Raw genomic sequence first — 21,428 nt, 5'->3', positions numbered from 1 at the left:
CACGCCTTTAAATCTTTGATGATAGCAGGTAATTCTAATTAAAGAACACTTTTTGTGGACTTAATTTTTTTGTAGAATTCTAACCCACGAAATCCGCGAAAATTAAGCCCCTCGAAAATTTCGCGCTATAAGGTATATTATGCACACAGTCAATAGTCGGAGTCATAATTATGATCCTACTACACACAAAACAACACTTATAATAATACTAAACACTAAAATTAATATAAAAATTCAGCTAAAAGGAACTGCTCCAAATTGATCTACAGTTGTCATTGTCGGCGTAACCTTTGAACCCTCTCTAAAGGGGGGTGCTCCAAATAAAAGGAGGCAGCATGGGTACGAAGGATATCCATTTTGGGAGCGACAGTTAGTGTACACAATTGTGCAGTCCCTTCCATGAGAACTGGCGAGTGAGGAAGAAATAGAGTCTGAGGTAGAGCAAGAGGTTGAGCTGATGGTAGAGTTTAGTGTTGATGAGTCATGGAACGGCAAGGCTGTCCTGAAGCAAGAGGAGCAACACCATGCTTCATCAGACAACTGGAGCCTGTGATACTCAGAATCATCAATGCAGACACATTTGCAGTGGTGCCATGCATAGCAGACTTCACACATGATTCCAGCTTGGTTGGTCTTTACAGAACAGTTGCATTTTCCACAAGGGTACTTCCAATTGACAACAGGGCCAGGGTTAGACTGAATATCGCCAGAGAGAACAAGGATAACTAGGAAGTAGAGTTTGTGTGCTTTGTTTAGGTTCCAATTAGAGCCCAAAGACTGAGAGATTTTACTTGATCTCCTGAAAGTAGATCTCTGGGACTGTCCAGCAGGTAGAGTTAACATACAGCTTGAGAACATACTACATGCGCCTGGTGGACCATCCTTGAGCGTGCTTAGGCGTGAGAGCCATACCAGAAAAAACAAAAATAGAGTCCATTTCTCCAACTTCATCTTTCAGTGCAGCCTCGAGCTCCTTGGTGAGTAGACTTGAAACAAAGCGAGCTCCTTGGTGAGTAGGCTTGAGATTAGTTTGGGTTTAGATCAGTAGAGACAGTATATAACAGCTATCTTCAAATTCAGTTATTAGGTTCTTTTTTTTGCATCAAACAGACAAACTGTGCATCATATAGTCTATATGATATAATAATAAAGACCAGGTCCTAAATGAACAGTTTGTGTACAGCTAAAATTTTGTTCCTCAAACGTGTCCGTTATAAAGAGGTTCAATTGCACTGACCTTGAGGTCACGATACTGATGGTGTAGCCTAGCAACGGCAAGATATGCAATACTTCACGTTGTCTCAGTCGAGTGCCTGCTGATAATCGCTGATTCAGCAAATCTATTACCGAAGTACCTAACTATCTGCATATAAGTATGTGAGGGATCATTCTATTAAAAGCCAAAGCCCAGGAAAACTGTATCAACTTTTTGCGCAGAAGCGCAGCATGGCTATTTATACAGGAACAAATAAAAATATCAATATAATTATCACTAATTAGCTACAATAAGTGTTATAGTGATTCCCACTACTAGATGACACAATGTCAACACTTTATTAGGGAGTGTGAATCACTACCAAGCTGATTGAAACTGTCAACAACAACACAGGGCCAGATAGGGTAGTGTACAGCAATATACATTTTTGTAGACTTGATATGTACATCATAGTTTACAGAGATATACAAATAGGATTAGTTTACATGCAAGTAAACTGTGGCACGAAGACTACAAGGTAGATTCCCAAACAGTAAACTTGTTATTTGATGTACATGATTGTAAACTGGGCACATCTAGTTTACAGCAAGTTTTCAGCAAGTTTACAATGCAAATGAATTCGTGACTTTCACTGGGTGTTTTACATTTATCTATAATTATGTGTATAGTTACGTATGCGTCTGCGCTTGATGAATTGTTTACGACAAAAAGTATATAAAGATGATCAATGATCTACATGGATTAACATTATAAAAATTAACTGAGATAATGAGAGCTACTTTTGTTGCTTGTGGCAGGCAGCATTCACAATCTTTTAGTCCAATCTGGGTGTGGCGAAAATTGCATGCTGGTAATTCATTCACAAAAGAATCGTATATATCAAAACACACACACAAACTGCCAAAAGATGAGACATCTTGACAATATGCGCTGCCAGAAGATGGGACATCTTTGCAGTACATTAAAAAAACACACACACACACACACAAACGTTAACAGATTGCCAAAAGATGAGACATCTTGACAATATGTACTGCCAAAAGATGGGACACACACCCACACACACACACAAACGTTAACAGATTGCCAAAAGATGAGACATCTTGACAATATGCACTGCCAGAAGATGGGACATCTTTGCAGTACATTAAACACACACACACACAAACGTTAACAGATTGCCAAAAGCATCTTCACAATATGTACTGCCAAAAGATGGGACATCTTTGCAGTGCATTAAAAACACACACACATAAACGTTAACAGATTGCCAAAAGATGAGACATCTTGACAATATGTACTGCCAAAAGATGGGACATCTTTGCAGTACATTAAACACACACACACACACACACACACACAAACGTTAACAGATTGCCAAAAGATGAGACATCTTGACAATATGCACTGCCAAAAGATAGGACATACACACACAAAAAGAAAACGACTGCTGTAATGTTTGGCATACAGGGCTGCATCCAGGACTTTCATTTGAGGATTTTAGGACAGGGGGGGGGGGGCAAATGAAAGGGGGGCGAACTAAGATATCCGCGAACTGTACGTTTCACAGTGAAAGCCAAACTAGAAGGGTCTGGGGGCTTAATTTGAGGGCCTTAGATCGATTCTGGTGCAATTTAGGTGCCTATTAATGAATCTGCCAGATCGTAGGGGGGCGGGGGTGAATTACTCTCTTCTCCATTCCCTCAATGCAGCCCTTCCTTAACAACTGTTGTATAGTATAATAGTATAGTAGTAATAATTATTAATCACTCACAATTTTCACAGTGGATCCTGTCCGGATCAGCAATTGCGCAATCGTTGGGTCGGCCATGGGGTACATGTAGGTTGGTTTAGCCTGCCAATTCACATTCCTAGAGTTTTGTCCTCGCAAAGAGATAGTTTAAATAGCTAAGTATCTCCTCTGCACTAGCACCACAATACAGTACAGTGCAGTACAGATAAAGGTCTCAGCTAGCTAGCTAGCTAGTTATGATATGTACCTCGTGTTAAAGGTCAGAAGGTTCAAAGTTGATTTTTGAACATTATTTTAGGTTCAAAGTTCATTTTGCTAGAATTAAAAATGGCTACGGTCGCAATAAGTCCAAGTGCAGAGCTTGAGTCTCCTTTGCCACATTCTAGTGCTACTATGAACAGTACAGGTGCTGGAAAAAAGATATAGCCGATCTAACACCCTCGAAGAGAAGAGAAAAATGAGAAGCGAGAGAAAAAAGCGAAGGAAATCAAGAATAAAAGCTGTTGAGGCCCATTTAAGCCAGGAAAAGGCTTTAAGGAATAAAGCGGAGAAGAATGTGGTGCTATATAGAAATATGTCTAGATCATATTGGGAGAGGTGGCGGTGGGAGCTTCAACAGAGAAAGGAGAGTATGGCACGTGAGAGGGCATTGCATCGGACACGCTCAAGCGTCACGAGAGAGGTAAATGTACATGTACACGAAATCGATCAAGATTTGCTGCATGATCCACCAGATGTGACAGAAAGTACTGAAATGTATATTGGTCGGGGATCATTTGGTATTGTTAAGATGCAGCTGTTTCGTAATGTAAAAGTGGCTGTGAAAGAACTGCTCCCCCACTCATTACTAGACGATCTTAACAAAGAAGCAAATATCTTAGCTCGCTTTTCTCACCCTCATCTACCTTTCTTGTTTGGTGTATTAACTACTACGAAGCCACTCAGGATTGTAATGCAATTTCATGGTTTTGGAACTACATCGATGACACTGACTGATGCTTTCTCTACCATGATTGAACAGCTTAAAGAAACAGTTTTAACACTTTGTGCCCAACTTATGGAAGCAGTGCGGTATTTGCATGATGAAGTTCACGTCCTACATAATGATCTCAAGTGCAACAACATTTTGATTGGCGAGAGCCTTACTGAGGCACCGGTAACTGATTCATCAAGTCGGAGGTATATGCAGCTAGTAGTGATAGACTTTGGGAAAGCAACAACAGTAGAACGAGGAAAACGATACCACCTCTCTGAAAGTGAAAAGGCCGAATATATCCGTCGCTATTCCCATATTGCACCTGAAGTTGTCGAAGGACTAACAAAACAGTCCAAAATGAGTGACATGTATGCTGTTGGTGGTATTCTCATCAGAATGCTAGAGAGTAAAATGCTCAGAGGTGATGTACATGTAAGGAAAGCCATAGATGACTTCTCAGTCAAATGTCGTTCTCCAAGATATTTGTTCAGGCCTACTGCGCAAAATGGAATTGATGTTATTTGTAAGATTTAAGTTATATTTAGCTTAGATTAATAATTAATTTTGTGATTAATATTTACCCTTTTGCACATGACTCATTAATAAAATTGCAAGTGATCCATGCCATGAATTCATTATGGGACGATGCAAAGAAAATTACACCATTGCATGTACGTGCCGTGCGTATATATATATACATGTGAAAATAAAAATTCAGTTGGACAATAGTGACACTACCAGTACCCTTTGTGTTCCTATTACTCTACCAAAGTCAATGTCTGTTTCACAAAAAGCCACTCTTTTCTTTATACTAGATAATCGAACATATTCAGATGTAGACAATGATCTAGCCCAAACTTGAGTAGGACCTCCAAACCAGACTTTGCAATTATGCTCATCGTAAAAAGTGACGTAAGCAATCCATTCAGACAAAACTTGGAAACTTGTACATTGAGATGCACCGGAATATGCTTTTATGTTTATCTTGCAAAAACGTTCAATTCTTGCTAGATGAAGCTGATCTGGATAGATAGGGTGACAAGCCATCACATGAGACTTTGTGACATAGCGACTGTTTGCAGAGCCAAGCACGAATCCATCTATTGTGAGACTCGCTGTGCTTTCATATAAGGACAAAAGAGCGCAATTGTTGTGACCTACAGCTACCGACATTATAATACGATCTAACATATCTTTCTGATATGATTCCCACACTGTAAAAACAGGGTGGTGACCGTCACTACCAAATGTGGTGATGGTCACTACCTAAGCGAATCACTACATGGTGGTGATTTGTGTATGTGGTGATCCTCACTACCAATCGCAGTGACGGTCACTACCTAAGTCCTTCACCACATAGCTCAATACCAACTGTGGTGACGGTCACTACCAAAGTCCCTCACTACATTCAACCATAGATAGTAGAAATCTTTCTTTCTACTATCTATGATTCAACCCGCCGCGGTGACTCGATTGTCCTAAGTCGTTCATCACAGTATGGTACCTCTCACTTAACTTAATTACTGTTCCCTGTATACCTCATGTGTGTGTAACAAGCTCCATATATAGGCATGCAGCATGCAATGTGATACTTTAATATTTCATGAAAGTCACAAGTTATCATTTTTACGGTCTATCCTGATCCTGCTACCGTCGAAGACCAAGTCAGAAGAATACAACAGACTATAATTATTCTACAAGTTTCTATCAGTACATGACGTCTGTTTGGTCGGCTATTTACTATAATTATAATTATACGATCATGTAATGGTGTCTTTTTAATATCCACCATGCACTGACTGTAAAGTTGAAACAACATGAAGTTTACCTAACATTGCAGTACACAATTTGCAGTACATAATTATTTATTATTACAATTGCTCCTCCCCTAACAATGATGACAAACTGGCAATGATGACAAACTGGGACATAAATAATACACTATTCCCGACCACTCCCCACAGGTACAGACGTAAGCTTTAGTTGTAACTTTAAGGCAATCAGTATCAATAATAATTATGCCGTTAAATCTAAGGGAGTGACAAACTCAGGCAGATGCTTGATGGATCTAGTTTGCTGGCTAAGTATAAAGGCTGCAAAGAGGCCCCATGGTGCAGGTGCCCTGATATCTCACTAAGCTTTTTTGCCTGAGCAGCATTCCATATTCTGCAATGAAAGAGAAGCATGAGATTATCAATCCATAGACGTATAACGTTACTGCTAGCTTGAACAGTTACAATGGCATATCTGCATTCGTATTATTAAGGCCAGTACACAATAAGATTTTACTAATTAACAATTGATTCACACGAATTTACAAATACAATTACTAGTTGAAGCTATGTATTAATTGTGTAACATCTTTGAAAAGAGGTTTCTGTACCTGGCCGATCAACACGCAACACGACTTACTGCTAACCCGTACCAGGTAGATCTAGATTTAGTGGTCTATTTTACAGAAACTGAGTCACCAAGACATAGTCAACACGCAACCCGGCTTACTGTTAACCATAATTGCCTCAGTAAAACAGTTCATGGAATGCTTTTACTATAAGATGTTACACGACATCAATATCTAAGCTACATGATTCAACACTGAAATTGTTATTCATCCACACACTACTATTCCTTATCCTTTAGTAGCAGCAATATAAGACTGCCAAATGCCTTTCCTTGTCACTGAATTGAACTGTAATAGGAAGATCTAGATAGCTTGCTAGCTAGCTAGCTCCTTCCATATCCATATCCTCAGAATAATCCTTGCGCGCTCTTGTTTGTTGAATAGACCTATGACCAAATAAGGGCACGTGCAATTATGCAGCTGCAAATCTGCAGCTGCACATCAACAATAATTTATTTGCTGGAGTAGAAGCAGACAAGTGGAGCTTTTAGAGAACGCTTTGAGAGTTGTTTGACAAAACTGTGTAACTAGGTAAGTTCCTCAACATGCTGCACAGTTTAAATTAATATTTTATGCAGAACCGAATTTCTCATGAAGGACAAGCAAAGTGCAAGTAAACACTTCTCATTTAATAGGGCTTAAACGAAGGGGAGACCAATTAAAGCCCATTGCCCTAAGCTTCATTCAGCATGCACAACACAAGTGAGTTAATTAATTATACTAGTTCAGAAGCAAAATAGGGACTTCACATTGTAATACCTCCAGGCTAACCCTCTCAGCATTGTAGGGCTTACATTCCTGTACTCTCACAATAATCGTCCATCCTAAAATCATCCATCCTCTTTTGTTCTTTTTTTAATGCAGCAAAATTTGTAGAATTCGAACTACTGATGCTTATACGTATAAAGTAGTCTTCAATAGAAGCTGGTCTCAAATAGTAGCCTCAGTGAACTTTGAGGCTATGTCTCTGCACTTGGCAGCCATATTAATACTGGTATCTACGGTTGCAGCTTAATTGCCGTTATATGCTTGAAGGCCGCATTCAAATAGTAGCTATGTCTCTGCACATGGTTGATTGGTATCTACGGTAGCAGCTAGCTAGGGTAGCAGCTTGTTTAAGTAGTGCTTTTAGAAGACTTTCTTGTGGCATACATATAGTTACTTATTAGCTAGGGCTAATAAACACCTCTCTTGAACAATGGGCTCTCTCGAATTGTAGCCTCCTTTGTAACATTTAGTAGCCATGCACAGCCTCTGATCAAGCATATACATATACAGATGAGCGACATAACAGTAGTTGTGTTTGTGTGTGTATGTGACTGTCTGTCTGTGTGTATATTGCCATAGCTGTTCCAATGAGCACGAAGTGCAAGTATAATGTAAAAGCTCTATAGCATCGTTCCCGAGTTATGGGTAATTTTGCTCTAATACTTGGAATGCCGTTGCATGTAGTGTTTTCTCTTTAAGTGTCGCAGCAATCATGTCATCATGATGTATTTATAGCAATAGCTAGTAGCTTTATGTCCCGCTTGGGGTTTGTATCATAGCAACTGGGTGTAGTTTCACTAACATAACTCCGTTGCCTTAAGGGCGCACTGATTTTGTTAGATCTATATACACAAAGAGCCAAAAATAAGTTAGCAATGGCAGGACAGATGGGTAGGCTCGTTACACACATGGACAAGTTAGAGCGTAGCGCTAGAAGTTTAGCACTGGCTATACAAGCTATATACACACAAGCTTTTTGTTCATTTTCAATAGTTTTTAAGACTGTTTACTAGTCCTTGCAAGGTGAGTTAGCTTAGGTATACAGCAAGCATTTTTCATTTCAGTGGGTATAATTATAATTATAAAATTTATGGTAACATTAAATCATCCTTGGCCTCGAGACTTCGCCCTCGTCTTCGGAGGTTTACTGCCATAAATAGTGGACAATAGTTTTGACACACCCACCAAGGCATCAGCACCTGCTGTTTATTTATACTGTTATTGTTGTTACACACTTTATTGCGTTCAGTAACTGTTGTAATTGACTTGCAGGATATGAAGTAAAAAAACAACGTGTGGAGCAACTATACTACTGGACACCCTAAAGTATAGGCATAAATCAAGGTATGTGCTGCTGCCGTATTGCCACAATTTGTTGTCAGTGATTAATATGTTAGTTATGCCTCGAGGCGTAGCCGCACGAGGGATACGGTAAAGCTGACTGTGTGTGTGTGTCTGTCTGTCTGTCTGTCTGTCTGGCAGAGGCATTAGCAAGCGCACGCTTGCAACACTCGTTCTGTTAGTCCTACTTTTGCACACAAGACAGTGTAACTGTTCCAAAAAAATAATTGTCTTACTTCAACCTCTCTTCGTATCACATCTTTGTACTTAGCCTATATAAAGTCAGCAAAAGATTTGTAGAATTGTTGTTACTAGATTTGTTTGGTTACTAAACACCCCCTAATCTGCATGTATATAAATTATGCTTGATCAGAGGCCGCTCTTACAATTATAAAGGTTGAATAGTAGGATCTCAATTGCATCTTTATTGGTAGCCTCAGTGAACTTTGACCCTCACTGAGACATATTTGCAGTGGGAGCCATGCTTATTGATACTGCATATTGATACTGCACGGTATCTATATGTGCCAGTTAGCTTGGTAGCAGATCGCTAGTGCTTTAGTTAAGAGACTGTCCCATGGCTGAGTTTGAATGTGTGCAGATGAAAGAAAACTGTACCTGAATTTAAACATTGGCCTTACAAATTGTAGCATCTTTTGCCAGGAAAATAAGTAACCGCGGCCTCTGATCACGCAAAATTAATAATTATGGTATGCAATTGAATCTGCCACCTGTATATAGCACATTGACCTTAATTTTCAGTATGATTATGATAGCAAGTTGTATATATAGCTGTTCCTCTTCAGAGTTTTAGGCAGACCCATTGTTAACATTTATTTTGAATTATTTATAGCAAGCTATTAATTGTTCTGACAAGGCTTGCAGTACAGCAGTTCTTCCAAAAGTTATTGTTCTGCTCACAATAATTGATTCCTAAGATTACTGCTCTATATAGAATTTGCATAGTCTCCCTGGCTCTCCAGTGTGCTGTTCAGGTATATCACTAGTCCGGGCCGATCCTTCTTCTTGTAAACATAATTGTGCCTGCTATTTTCTGTAGCTATAATTGGCTCAGCTTCACGCATACTCCAGTATTTGTGACATCATGGATTACTTTATTTGGCTTATGTAACATAGCAGGTAATTACCCAACGAAAACGTAAACGTGGTTTACCGGTACGTATGCACGTATAATGAAGCTCAGTAGGTATGCAAAAGTTTTTTTGTTAATCATGCGATATCCCCCGGCACATAATCTAATTTGTACACACTTCCAACCTACATAATTAATTATTATGACTTTATATTTGTCTATTATTCGTCAATAAAATAAACATACTTTCTTCTTCATGCATATACAGGAGGAGGGAGGAGGTTGGGATGTAAAGACAGCCAAGAACTGATGATCAACTCAAGCCATTAGACACTGTTATTATTATAATTATGTTAGGCTAGTAGCTAAGCATAATGCTTGTTATAATTTTCTGTGCACATTTTCAGAATTTTTGTATAGTGATTTTTACTAGCTCTGGTGATGTTCACTACCTAAATGTAGTGATCGTCACTACTTAAATGTAGTGATTTGAAAAAGTGGTGAAGGTCACCAGTCGATTTGCGGTGACTATTGTGGCAGGTATTTCACTACCTTTTGGTGGTGACGGTCACTTTCCAGTTTTTACAGTGCATGCATTTTCGATAATAGGGAATGACGGTTTAATGGTGACCGATCGAGAATGTTGTGTTTGAGCCAGTGCTTGCTCCAAAGAACAAGCTTGCAGGGAGCCTTTATCGTAGGTGTGATGAACTAGTAGTGGATAGAATTCTTCCCTGAACTCAATTGGCCAATTTTCGGCACCATAGTATTGGCCTGACATAAAACGTCGCATGAGCTGAAGTGATATGTTCTTACAGTTTGTGTGGTATGAGCCTAGCACCCCATTAAGACGCTCAAAGCTGAATAGCCAAAAAGAATAAACAAGGCCAAATTAAGTCTAAAACACACTCCATCAGATGAGCGTGGAGGTGCATGTTGATCGTGTAGTTTCTTTGTCCATAAAGTTGTTCAAATAGTTTACAAAAATCCATCAACAAAGAATCACCCTTCTCTAAGTTACGTAGAGTAATTTGGCGTTGACATAGTATGTTAACAGCTTTAACAAACAGCAACCAACAGTCATAGTCTTTGTGAGGAATTACTCCTTTCAAAGAGCACAGTGAATAGATAAGAGTCCAATTTCGCCATTGATCGGCTGTGAAACTTGAAAAACCCGAAGCAATCTTTGAAGGAATAAGGCCAATTTCAGGGGGTGTAACAAATCTATCAACCTTCTCTTGTATACTCAAATAATGTGTCTTGTCTAGTATACCAAGTGACGTCCAGACAGATAGAACATGCTTTGCTGTGCCTAACAACAAATTGTGCATCGGATCTATAACTGAGAACCTAACAACGTCAAAGTATGGTAATTCAAGTAGAACGGAGTATCTACATCCATGCTCTCTTTCTATTAGCTTCTGTTGTGCTTTTGTTATTGCTTCTTTATGAGCTTGTGCCTGATCACGATGTGAGATTGTGGAGCGTTTAGTCCAATTACTACGGTCAGTGCCTGTAAAATCAGCCTTCTGTCCAAATACTTCGGTAGGGAAGGGTTTTAAACATCTCGAACAGGCACGGTATGCGTTGTGCCCCACAAATCCCGACACTTTCCTACTTGCAGGTATATCACAGGATACACAAATTAGGGCGGCCCGTACCAACACTTGTGTACCAGAAGCAGTTGGCATGACAACTCCAGTCCACAGTTCCTTTAACTCATTAACTAAAGGTTTTAAATAGGTATTAATATCTCCTTTTGGCTCATGAGGACCGGGAATAACGCCAACAAGCAGAACATTTTCAGTTAAGTATCTTACACGCCGTGGAAGATTTTGAATGGCGATATAAATTGCTCCAGCAGAATAGGGACTATGCTTGAAGGGTTGAAACCAATCAATATTTATCGTCAATGCATAATTGTAAGGCACAGACAGAAATGGCACACCTGATGGGGTCAAAAAATCTTTCCAAACTTTCCCGTCACATATGTCGCGAAGAGTGCCTGGATCAGTTTCAATATTTCTCCACAATTCACATGAATGATGAAAGTGTGGTCGAAGTAGGAACGTTTTTAAAGAAGCAACAACACTTTGATAACAGTATGTCTGACGAGGGTACCAAGAAATAGTTCCGGCTGATGTTCGAATCTTTTTCATCAATTGTTCATTGCAAGGATTTCTCTGTCGAGTGTGGGGATGGTGAGGATACTTGACATATGAGCAACGTTTCGATTCTTTCGTCTTATTAGGTAGAGTGACAGTGCATACATTTAAAGCATATGTGGTATGACATTTAGGACAAGAGACGTACTTGGAAAATGAATCCTTTTCTTGTCCAATCAATGTTTTTGCTTGCCCTAGGTTTTTGGGGATTATCTGTGCTAATTCTCTAAGAGAAGCACTCGAAACAACAAGTAGAGAAAGCAGCTTCGCAAAAAAAATGAAAATTATGTTGATTCCTGAATTAGACACCTTCACTACAAAAAAAATTAATCAATTTAACAATTTTTTTAATGGTCAAAACAATTGAAACTGAGGTGACATTAATTTTATTAATGTAGCTTTAACGAAGTACAAAAAGCGTCAATTCAACTTTTATGTAATAATTATAACAACTACAGTTGAGCCTCGGTTATCCGAACACCTTTGTCCCCGGGCCCATTCGGGTAAGTGAAATATTCGGATAATCAAAAGCTGGCTTTTTGCCAGCCACGTGGGCAATTTCCTACTGCGCATGCTCAGATTGCACTATGCTCTAGCATTCGGATAATCGAGGATTCGGATAACCGGGATTCGGATAACCGAGGCTCAACTGTATTTAAAAATACTTACAGTTGAGCCTCGGTTATCCGAACACCTTTGTCCCCGGGCCCATTTGGATAAGTGAAATATTCGGATAATCAAAACATGCCAGCTGGCTTCTTTTTGCCAGCCACGTGGGCAATTTCCTACTGCACATGCTCAGATTGCACTATGCTCTAGCATTCGGATAATCGAGGATTCGGATAACCGGGATTCGGATAACCGAGGCTCAACTGTATAAGTATTAATGTATAAATGTAGTTTTAACATTATTATTGCTAGGTTAAAACTATTGTGTTTTATTGTCAAATCTACTTAAGCCATACATTAAAACAACCATTAAGAAAATACTTATCATAATAAATAAGACTCATTATAGCTAAATAAATTCCTAAAACAACGATTTACAAATGAATCGGTATAACAATTATTATTCAATTCAATAAATAACATGTTAATACAAAAATGTGACAGGGCCAATGAAAACAGACCTTAACGCGGCAATAATTAAATTAAGCTATAGGCCAATTTAGTAGAAATGAAAAACATGGGCAAAAAATTTTTCTTTTCACAGGTGCTAACTTCAACCCTTCCTCTACCTACCTGTAAAAATTTGGGTCTCTATGAAGCTTTAAACAGGTCAAGCGCGGACGTTGAAGAAACTCACCGAACGTTTATTTTCTACAATGAAATTAACTGTCTACGTGAGGGGAAATTCCCAGGGAATTTCCCTATTATTGTTAATTATTTTTAACAAATAAAAGATGACAACTTTTACAGGACTATTTCATCAGCCCAGTACTTACAATCATCAAGAGGAGCCAGGTATATTATAGCTCCACTTCTTAACAAACATAATTTAGCAACAGAAATAGATTAGAAAGAGCAGCTATCTAGCTAGCTAGCTTGGCGTAGATCCACTCTTGTTTCTTTAGATGTACGTATCCCGTGCCACTTGTCCTCATAAACACTCCATAACAACCTACAGATAAGTAGTAAGTTAAGATAGACACAATATCAATGTCACTTACATCCTAGCCAATAGACTAGCGTTTCTCAGGCCTCCGACACTTACCACCACCTGGGGGAACAATCAATATAAATGTTATACGACAATTCCACGCAGTTTCCTGGGCCCTCCATGATGTGATCACCCATCCCATCAGGCCTGTTACTACTAAGCACAATGGCAGTGATACCAGTACTAAATTAAAGGAGGAAAGCTTCTTATAAGGCTACTAATAAGTTAGATCAAGCCTTAGATCGATACGGACGAATACGGACGAATACTAAGTGAAAGACTACCTATAATAGATCACTTAGGCTTCCTTTAAGCTGTATGAAGGACAGAGACACTTTCTGTAGGCTCCATACAAGTGAGGGATCTTTTATAAAACTGATACATTACACAGATAATAAGTACAAGCTTATAACAAGACATGAGAGCTTACCATTTGAGCGACAGGAGTCTTTGTCTCTTTATTTCTTCAAAGATCCTTCCTAGGTGCCAAGCAATCCAGCTACATAGCTATACTAGCTAGCTAGAGAGTCCTAGAACGCCTAGCCTTCATCTAACTAACTTGTCTTCTCCAGAACATCTTTTACTAAGCTTTATGAGTATACGGAAGTGCCCGGAAGCCAATAATTGAACTTCAATTATCATGACGTTTGAGCATCATTTACTCAAGAGGGCAGGGCGTTGCAATACCTCGTAGCGTTCCCTCGAACATATCTCCGGAAAGAAAGTAGCTAGGAGGTCGATCTTGGTATCATTTTGAAGCTTAAAGGACGCCCTATCAGATTCAACAATAAAAACTGATTCGAAAATGCCCGAGACAATGGTATACAATGTTAAATTAGTTTTAAATTAATTAGCCCAAGGAATAGTTCTTCTTGGTGTAACATACTGGACTCACAAGTATAGCAGACCGATCACTCTTGACCACACAGAGTCCACCTATAATAGTAAATACATCATTGTTATTGATATTAATTATTACCGTGTATTATCAATCACCGAGAGGATATCCAACAATGACGCCACTTCTATCCATTCGTCTGTTTGTTTCGTTCGTTCTCGCATGTCAAGCTTGCCAGTTTAAGGAATTTCTGTAGGACAGTGACAGTGTTCACCAGAAAACTAGACACTTTATGTTTGTCCCTCATCTCTCACAGAAGTATCATCATCCACTTGGTGTAGTCACAGTCATACCTATTAAAGCCTTGTAATTATACTGTTGAGAACATTTCATGTCTGTCCCTCACCTCTCACGGAACTAAAAGTATCATCATCCACTTGGTGTAGTCACAGTCATACCTATTAAAGTCTTATAATTATACTGTTGAGAACACTTCATGTCTGTCCCTCACCTCTCACAGAAGTATCATCACAGTCAGATTTATAGCAGCAAATGTCCAGCATATAGAAAGGGTAATCGTCTTCTCTTTTCTTGGAGCACATGGTTTCACAGCTCTAGATCTACTGAGCATGCGCAATCTTAGACTTAGCATAGCCACGCCCACAATTTCATTTTAGTTTCTAGGTCCTCTAATATCTATGGTTCTATGCAAACTTGTACATTTCCTTACAATGTTCATGACTGTATATAATTTCACATCACTCATGCTATTATAAATGGATTGTTAAAAATATTGATTGTATATAATTATATGTGTGCCTGTGTTAGAACAAATATTATTATTGTTAAATCTAAATTTATATATTGTATTCTAACATGCTGCATGATAGAGTTTCAAATATAATTTAATCAAAATGAGTTTGTTAGTTTGATTTAAGATATCAATAATAGATTGTATGTAAATTATTGTAGAAATAAAAGACATTGTGTGATTCTACAATATTTTAAGTTAAAACCACATAAAAAAAATACTGATTATTTTAACGTTGTCTTTTTATTTTACTAAATATTAAGTTGATTCAACTGTTTAAGAATAGTGTTAAAACGACTATGCAATGTAGTTTCAACCAAAATTTTTTGCAGTGTTGAACAGTGTCTGCCACATTAGAATGAATACAGCGTATAATCTTGCCATCCGTAGGACTGCTGACTCTACTTGAGAACCTTTTACAGTAGTATTTTCATCATCATCAGTGTCATTATCAAACCAAAGTTCTGTTAACTGCGTGTCATCATCCTAAACAAATAAGAATTATTATATACAGACACAACTAGCTCCACATGTAAATGTATACCGTATAGTGGGGGAAATTTTTGTGGGCGCTTTTTTCGAGGGCAGAACTGACAAATACTGGGATAAACACCGGTATCAAGAGTTTATGATACAGAGAGAGTATCGAACGTAGGCATACTGTACATCAGATGTATGCGGAGAGTAACGTGACTTCTTGTATCTGTCACAAGCTTGGAATTTGCACACTGACCAATCCAAGTGTGGGTGATGTCATCTATCAAGAAAGTAGATTACATCACCTACACTTGGATGGGTTGATAGATTACATCACCCACGCTTGGATTGGTCAGTGTGCAAATTCCAAGCTTGTGACAGATACAGGAAGTCACGTTACTCTCCGCATACATCTGATACACAGTATGCCTACGTTCGATACTCTCTCTCTATCATAAACTCTTGCCGGTATGCAAAGCTCTTGGTGGGTATGCACAATCATGGTATTAATTAAGTGTTTTATATACACCAGGAAATACTCACGTCAGCATCCACCTCAAAATCATCGTCAGTGTCCTCCTCACCACTTGTACTCGAACTCATGATATTGTCATCTTGATCTTGTTCATAGACAGTTTCTGTAAAACAGTGATTAATCTAAAAATGGCATGTTTTTTTATCTAAATATTCATACCGGTGTCAGCTGTTGATTCATTTCCTTCACATGAAGTCTCCTCCATCTCATCGTCCGAGAAGCTAAATTCTTGCTCAGCCCTGTGTATGTCGTGTCCTGGTGTTAAATCACACGTCCAACTGTTAGCAGCAGATGAATAATACAGCTGTTTGTGCTGGTAGTAGAGTGCCTTGCTTATTTTTTCATTGCAATGTTCACAGTGGAATCGCTTTTCCATTGTATTGTACATGTATTTGTGTGTGGTTGTAATACCTCAGCCATGTGGTCGGAGTGACATCATGTGGTCGGATCTCAGACCAGTATAGCAAGCCTCGCCCTCTTCCCAAAATGTATTGATGGGCGTGGCCTAATAACTGATCAGCACGTGAACTATAAGTCATTGAACACGTGGTTCAGCCATTGTTATAGAAGTCTATTATACGTACCTCTGCTTATAGCGGTGCGATAGCCTACCAACCACACTGTTTTTATTCTACCACAACTCCATCAAGATCCAAATCTACTGTTTCCCAAAGCCAAAGGACACAACTACCTGTACCTCGTGACAGATCTAGATCTAGTGCTTACATGCCTAGAATGGCTTTGGAAGACTTAGTTGATGATGCTATGAATGACAGAGAGGAAATGTCTGACAATGAAGACTTTCGCTTTGGTGATTTGGATGACCCAGACGTAGTAGACCGCCTCCATACCGTTGATCAGCAAGTTTATACACGCTCTGATGCCCCTCCTTCCCATGCTGATCAGCTTATGACTATGATGCAACAGCAGCAAGCTCAACTTCAAAAAGTACTTGATGGACAACAAGCAATGGAATTACGTCAAAGTGTAATGGATACCAAACTGGCTAGTTTACAGGAACAGATCCTTCTCTCTCAACACATGAACTCCTCACCCTCAAGCAGCTCTGATGGGAAACGAAAACGTGTGGTCACTCGCACATTATCCGTACGTAAACTCCTAGCTAGGCATGCCCATTGACTACACAGCTAACACGTTTTGTATTTCTCCCCTCCCTCAGTGCAAAGTATATGCAGCAACTGGATGTTCTGTTTGATACATCTGAAGTGTACGTTTACATTTTAACTGCCATGCCTAAAAGACTCTTCTTTGTAAACAATAGATTCTCTTCCAGTCACAACAAAGGTGTTCAAGAAACAATTGTGCAAGAGATACAAGATCAACCTGAATGCAAATTTAGTGACAAAGATATAAGACGTAGGTATTGCATACTTTCCGTCTTTAGTATTTAATGTTTCCACAGTTGCAGTAAGGAGATGTTATGAAAACCTAAGGCGGACATTCCTTGAACAACAATCGGGAAAAGAAGAGCTCGTTGAGCAACAGTCCAAACGCAGAAAGTATCGTTCTCGGCGTGAAAGAGTGAGTATTAATTTTTATGATAAACTAGTAGTATTTTATTTGCTATTTAATTATAGAAATTTCAAAGGCGGTCATCTGTGGTAACAAAGAACGAGATGGATAAGTATTGGAAATTGCTCAGTCTGGCTTATGTCACGGAAGAGAGTGAAGATCCAGACAACCCCAATGGTATCATTGAACACAAACTTGACTGGCGTTCTGAGAGTAAGTTTTTTTTGTTGGCAATACGTCACATCACCCTGCTTATTGTTTTAAAGGACTTTCCACTTTCATGAGCACACTAGACTCACGCATTGCCAAGAAGCAACCTGCATCTCCAGGGTTAGTGGCTAAAAAAGTACGGAAGCTGGGTGAACCTTCCAATACTACACCACCGGGATGATGATGCTCCTAAATGGGCTGTCAACAGCGATGTTATTCAGAGTGAGTATAGTGCACAAATCACGTTGTAATTCTATTTATTTAACTAGGTACATCACGCAACAAAGAGAACGTCTCGCCAGATGGTAAGTCAAACACTCTTACAAATTTTTATTATGCAAACTTTATTATTCAACTGCAGATAATGCTCAAGCTCGCGATCAAGCTGTCCAGTGACATGAACATTGTGAACATAATTATTGTGCACATGCATGGTTGTGAAAAAGTATTGGATGATGTCATTAAAAAAATTAATTTATCAATGAGTTTACAAGCGAGTTTACACAAAAGTTCTGAATCTACAATGTAGTTTACACGGGAGTTTCCACATTTTTGTGAGTCTACAATGGAGTTTACATAACTGATACTTGAAGATTACAGCGTTTGTACACTAGTCTATATGACTTAGTTCATCTACAATAGTGTACAAGACTAAACACTAAGAGTGTACAACATTGTATGTTATGATGTAAACTTTAGTGTACATCATAGTCCACAACTTGTACACTACCCTATCTGGCCCTGTGCAAGCAATCCTACTCACCCTAGCATTGTACAGCTCCCTCTGCAGGCTAGCCACCATAATTATCCATTAATTAACACAGCAAAAACTACTGACAAATGCGGGTACAGTGTGCGCCCGTACTATTAGATGAAACGGGTCAATAAACGGTATCCCGTGTTTCAATAAACGGGCACCGTGTAATCCCGGATTGGGACCAATTAGACGGGCACGCTCAGACGGTACCCGCCAAAGTCCCCGTTTGCTACACGTCTACACCCGTCAACCTACCGTGATGGACCGTGATAGCTACCGTATAAATCACACAAACGAGCTGATAGACTGTCGACCGTTCATGCTATGTAATCGTACTAGTTAATGATGTCATTGTAATTATTTAGAGTTGAGTTCAAAGTTCAATCAAAAATATAATTTATATATACAGCATGCACCAGAAAGAAACAAGACAAGAAACACAAGACAACAGCTAGCTGGACACAAAATGAGTGACTTAAAGGCTACCTAGTGTTGACTTGTATTATTTACCATCATTATGTTCACTTTCAATGACTTGTATGATCATGGTAGCCTGCATGAGAAAAGAAGTATGCCATTACAGAGTTTCAAACTTAGCTCGCTTTTAGCTTACCGGTCGGTAATTTAACAGAATCGACATATCTGAGAGATCGACATCGATACCTAGTCAAGAGGTATACGGTAGACAATAATTACATTGTGAGAAATAGTACCTTTATGATTTAATAGCAGTTTCCAGGCCTTGAGAACGATCATAAGAACTGACGTTGGTTTACGTCTGCAACATTACTGTACTAGTAATACACAAGCACATTATTATATGTTTGAACACTGACATTAATATCTCACCTGAGATTCTATTATTAAATCATCATAATAATTATGATTGTCCAACGAGTCGTTTTCAACACGTTAATGGGTGCCTGTAATATAGTGAGCAACTTTATCAATTATGTATTTAATATGTGTAAACATTACCTGTAATGTCCACTGTCATGACACATCATATTTTTGATTCCACGCCCAGTACGCGATTGTCATTGATTGATCACATGAGCATCTACATTTAGAGTGAGAAAATAGATATTTAAACAGACAAAAGAACACATTTCAATACAATTATCATTAGTACACAATAATTGACACAAACGATGCAACATCCTAACTGCCCACACACGGCTAAATTAATATTCACAAACAGTGTATACATGGACGGGCCACCTGACGAAAGATGATACATCTTGACAGGCTGTTGCCGAAGGATGAAACATCCTGACAGACACAAGGACCCAATACACTTACACACAAGGCTAAATTAATATTCACAAACAGTGTATACATGGACGGGCCACCTGACGAAAGATGATACATCTTGACAGGCTGTTGCCGAAGGATGAAACATCCTGACAGACACAAGGACCCAATACACTTACACACACACTCTACGTGACACACACCAGGCTAAATTAATATTCACAAACAGTGTATACATGAACGGGCCACCTGACGAAAGATGATACATCTTGACAGGCTGTTGCCGAAGGATGAAACATCCTGACAGACACAAGGACCCAATACACTTACACACAAGGCTAAATTAACATTCACAAACAGTGTATACATGGACGGGCCACCTGACGAAAGATGATACATCTTGACAGGCTGTTGCCGAAGGATGAAACATCCTGACAGACACAAGGACCCAATACACTTACACACAAGGCTAAATTAATATTCACAAACAGTGTATACATGAACGGGCCACCTGACGAAAGATGATACATCTTGACAGGCTGTTGCCGAAGGATGAAACATCCTGACAGACACAAGGACCCAATACACTTACACACACACTCTACATGACACACACACGGCTAAATTAATATTCACAAACAGTGTATACATGGACGGGCTACCTGACGAAAGATGATACATCTTGACAGGCTGTTGCCGAAGGATGAAACATCCTGACAGACACAAGGACCCAATACACTTATACACACACTCTACGTGACACACACACGGCTAAATTAATATTCATAAACAGTGTATACATGGACGGGCCACCTGACGAAAGATGATACATCTTGACAGGCTGTTGCCGAAGGATGAAACATCCGGCCTGACAGACACAAGGGACCCAATACACGTACTTTACACACGTATTTAATATTTCATACGTACTTGTCTTAACACACTTTTTGGCTGGTTCATGAACAGATACGTACAGGCTTCCCTTCCATAAAGCTAGAGAACCGGCTCTCTCATGCTCAACGTCAACGTGAAGGCTCTTGATCTTAAAATCCAAGTCCTCAGCTTCTCCAAATCCCGCTTAAAATGTGGGTTTCATACTACGCATGCGCAATTACGAGCTCCTCCTCCTCCTCCTCCTCCTATCAGTAAGAATAATAATTTATTATAAAACAGTGCAAGTTTATTATTATTATAACAAGTCGACAGTACAACTCCAGTTGAATATAGCTATCCAGGCAAGTCATGGTCACTCAGGTCTGTATCTGAATACGGTAATAACTAGATTTGGATATGTGCTGATCGCAAGTGAGGACACAGGACACTAGATCTAGCAGCTCTAGATCTGGTCCTCTTTGGTTGTGGCTCTAATCCACTCTCGTCTTGATCAACTAGATTTACACCCTGTTTTTTTTATTAGTATAGCCATTGATGAAGTGGGCACATAATTATATAGTAGCAAAACTCTATAGATATACGGTGTCTCTTTATTGTCCGTCAGCTAATGTGGTCAGACTGCACGGTCTTCATACGGTTGCCCGTCCAGCCCCTCCCCCACGGCAACGGTTGTCTACGGTTCCCGTTAAACCACTCCCCCGTGAAAGTCCGTGACCTGTACCGTGTGTGTGACATTAACGATCATC

The 21,428-nt window shown here is 39.3% G+C and overlaps 2 protein-coding genes and 2 long non-coding RNA genes across 7 annotated transcripts; 2 read left to right on the top strand and 2 right to left on the bottom strand.

The window, feature by feature from the left end:
• Positions 1-156: 156 nt before the first annotated feature.
• On the bottom strand, positions 157-16,474 carry LOC135336213 (uncharacterized). 3 transcript variants are annotated; one of them, XM_064531952.1, is made up of 9 exons: positions 16,194-16,469; positions 16,043-16,137; positions 14,723-15,508; positions 14,618-14,669; positions 14,370-14,564; positions 13,804-14,309; positions 13,384-13,433; positions 2,991-13,334; positions 157-2,040 (listed from the first exon to the last, which is right to left on the bottom strand). In XM_064531952.1, exon 8 carries the CDS (start codon positions 11,705-11,707, stop codon positions 10,403-10,405), a length of 1,305 nt encoding a protein of 434 aa, XP_064388022.1. In that variant the 5' UTR covers positions 11,708-13,334; positions 13,384-13,433; positions 13,804-14,309; positions 14,370-14,564; positions 14,618-14,669; positions 14,723-15,508; positions 16,043-16,137; positions 16,194-16,469; the 3' UTR covers positions 157-2,040; positions 2,991-10,402. The 3 variants fall into 3 exon arrangements, with proteins under 3 accessions (XP_064388022.1, XP_064388033.1, XP_064388040.1); XM_064531963.1 differs by lacking the exon at positions 157-2,040 and having other exon boundaries at positions 13,173-13,334; positions 16,194-16,474; XM_064531970.1 differs by lacking the exons at positions 157-2,040; positions 2,991-13,334; positions 13,384-13,433; positions 13,804-14,309; positions 14,618-14,669 and having other exon boundaries at positions 14,493-14,564; positions 16,194-16,474.
• Positions 16,475-16,568: 94 nt separating this feature from the next.
• On the top strand, positions 16,569-18,255 carry LOC135336955 (uncharacterized). The gene is made up of 8 exons (XM_064532841.1): positions 16,569-17,141; positions 17,215-17,262; positions 17,317-17,411; positions 17,458-17,576; positions 17,633-17,780; positions 17,834-17,999; positions 18,047-18,082; positions 18,139-18,255. Exons 1-6 carry the CDS (start codon positions 17,104-17,106, stop codon positions 17,956-17,958), a joined length of 573 nt encoding a protein of 190 aa, XP_064388911.1. The 5' UTR covers positions 16,569-17,103; the 3' UTR covers positions 17,959-17,999; positions 18,047-18,082; positions 18,139-18,255.
• Positions 18,256-18,595: 340 nt separating this feature from the next.
• Positions 18,596-19,068, top strand: LOC135337663 (uncharacterized). The gene is made up of 2 exons (XR_010395213.1): positions 18,596-18,860; positions 18,944-19,068. It is a non-coding gene; the product is annotated as an uncharacterized LOC135337663 (long non-coding RNA).
• LOC135337419 (uncharacterized) lies at positions 18,907-21,398 on the bottom strand. 2 transcript variants are annotated; one of them, XR_010395102.1, is made up of 6 exons: positions 20,719-21,398; positions 19,513-19,594; positions 19,384-19,457; positions 19,248-19,328; positions 19,148-19,197; positions 18,907-19,087 (listed from the first exon to the last, which is right to left on the bottom strand). It is a non-coding gene; the product is annotated as an uncharacterized LOC135337419 (long non-coding RNA). The 2 variants fall into 2 exon arrangements; XR_010395103.1 differs by having other exon boundaries at positions 20,733-21,398.
• Between the last annotated feature and the right edge of the window lie 30 nt (positions 21,399-21,428).

This window comes from Halichondria panicea, chromosome 1, assembly GCF_963675165.1.
Source record: "Halichondria panicea chromosome 1, odHalPani1.1, whole genome shotgun sequence".
NCBI lineage: Eukaryota > Metazoa > Porifera > Demospongiae > Suberitida > Halichondriidae > Halichondria > Halichondria panicea.
The sequence above is the reverse complement of the archived record's forward strand: the minus strand, read 5'-3'. Positions and strand labels throughout refer to the sequence as shown.

Bases quoted from the DNA above. Each gene is read 5' to 3' on its own strand.
- LOC135336213 (XM_064531952.1), bottom strand. From the start codon at position 11,707: ATGAAAAAGATTCGAACATCAGCCGGAACTATTTCTTGGTACCCTCGT.
- LOC135336955 (XM_064532841.1), top strand. From the start codon at position 17,104: ATGGGAAACGAAAACGTGTGGTCACTCGCACATTATCC. The intron at 17,142-17,214 runs GTACGTAAACTC...CCCCTCCCTCAG, and splicing joins TGGTCACTCGCACATTATCC to TGCAAAGTATATGCAGCAAC. The intron at 17,781-17,833 runs GTAAGTTTTTTT...ATTGTTTTAAAG, and splicing joins ACTTGACTGGCGTTCTGAGA to GACTTTCCACTTTCATGAGC.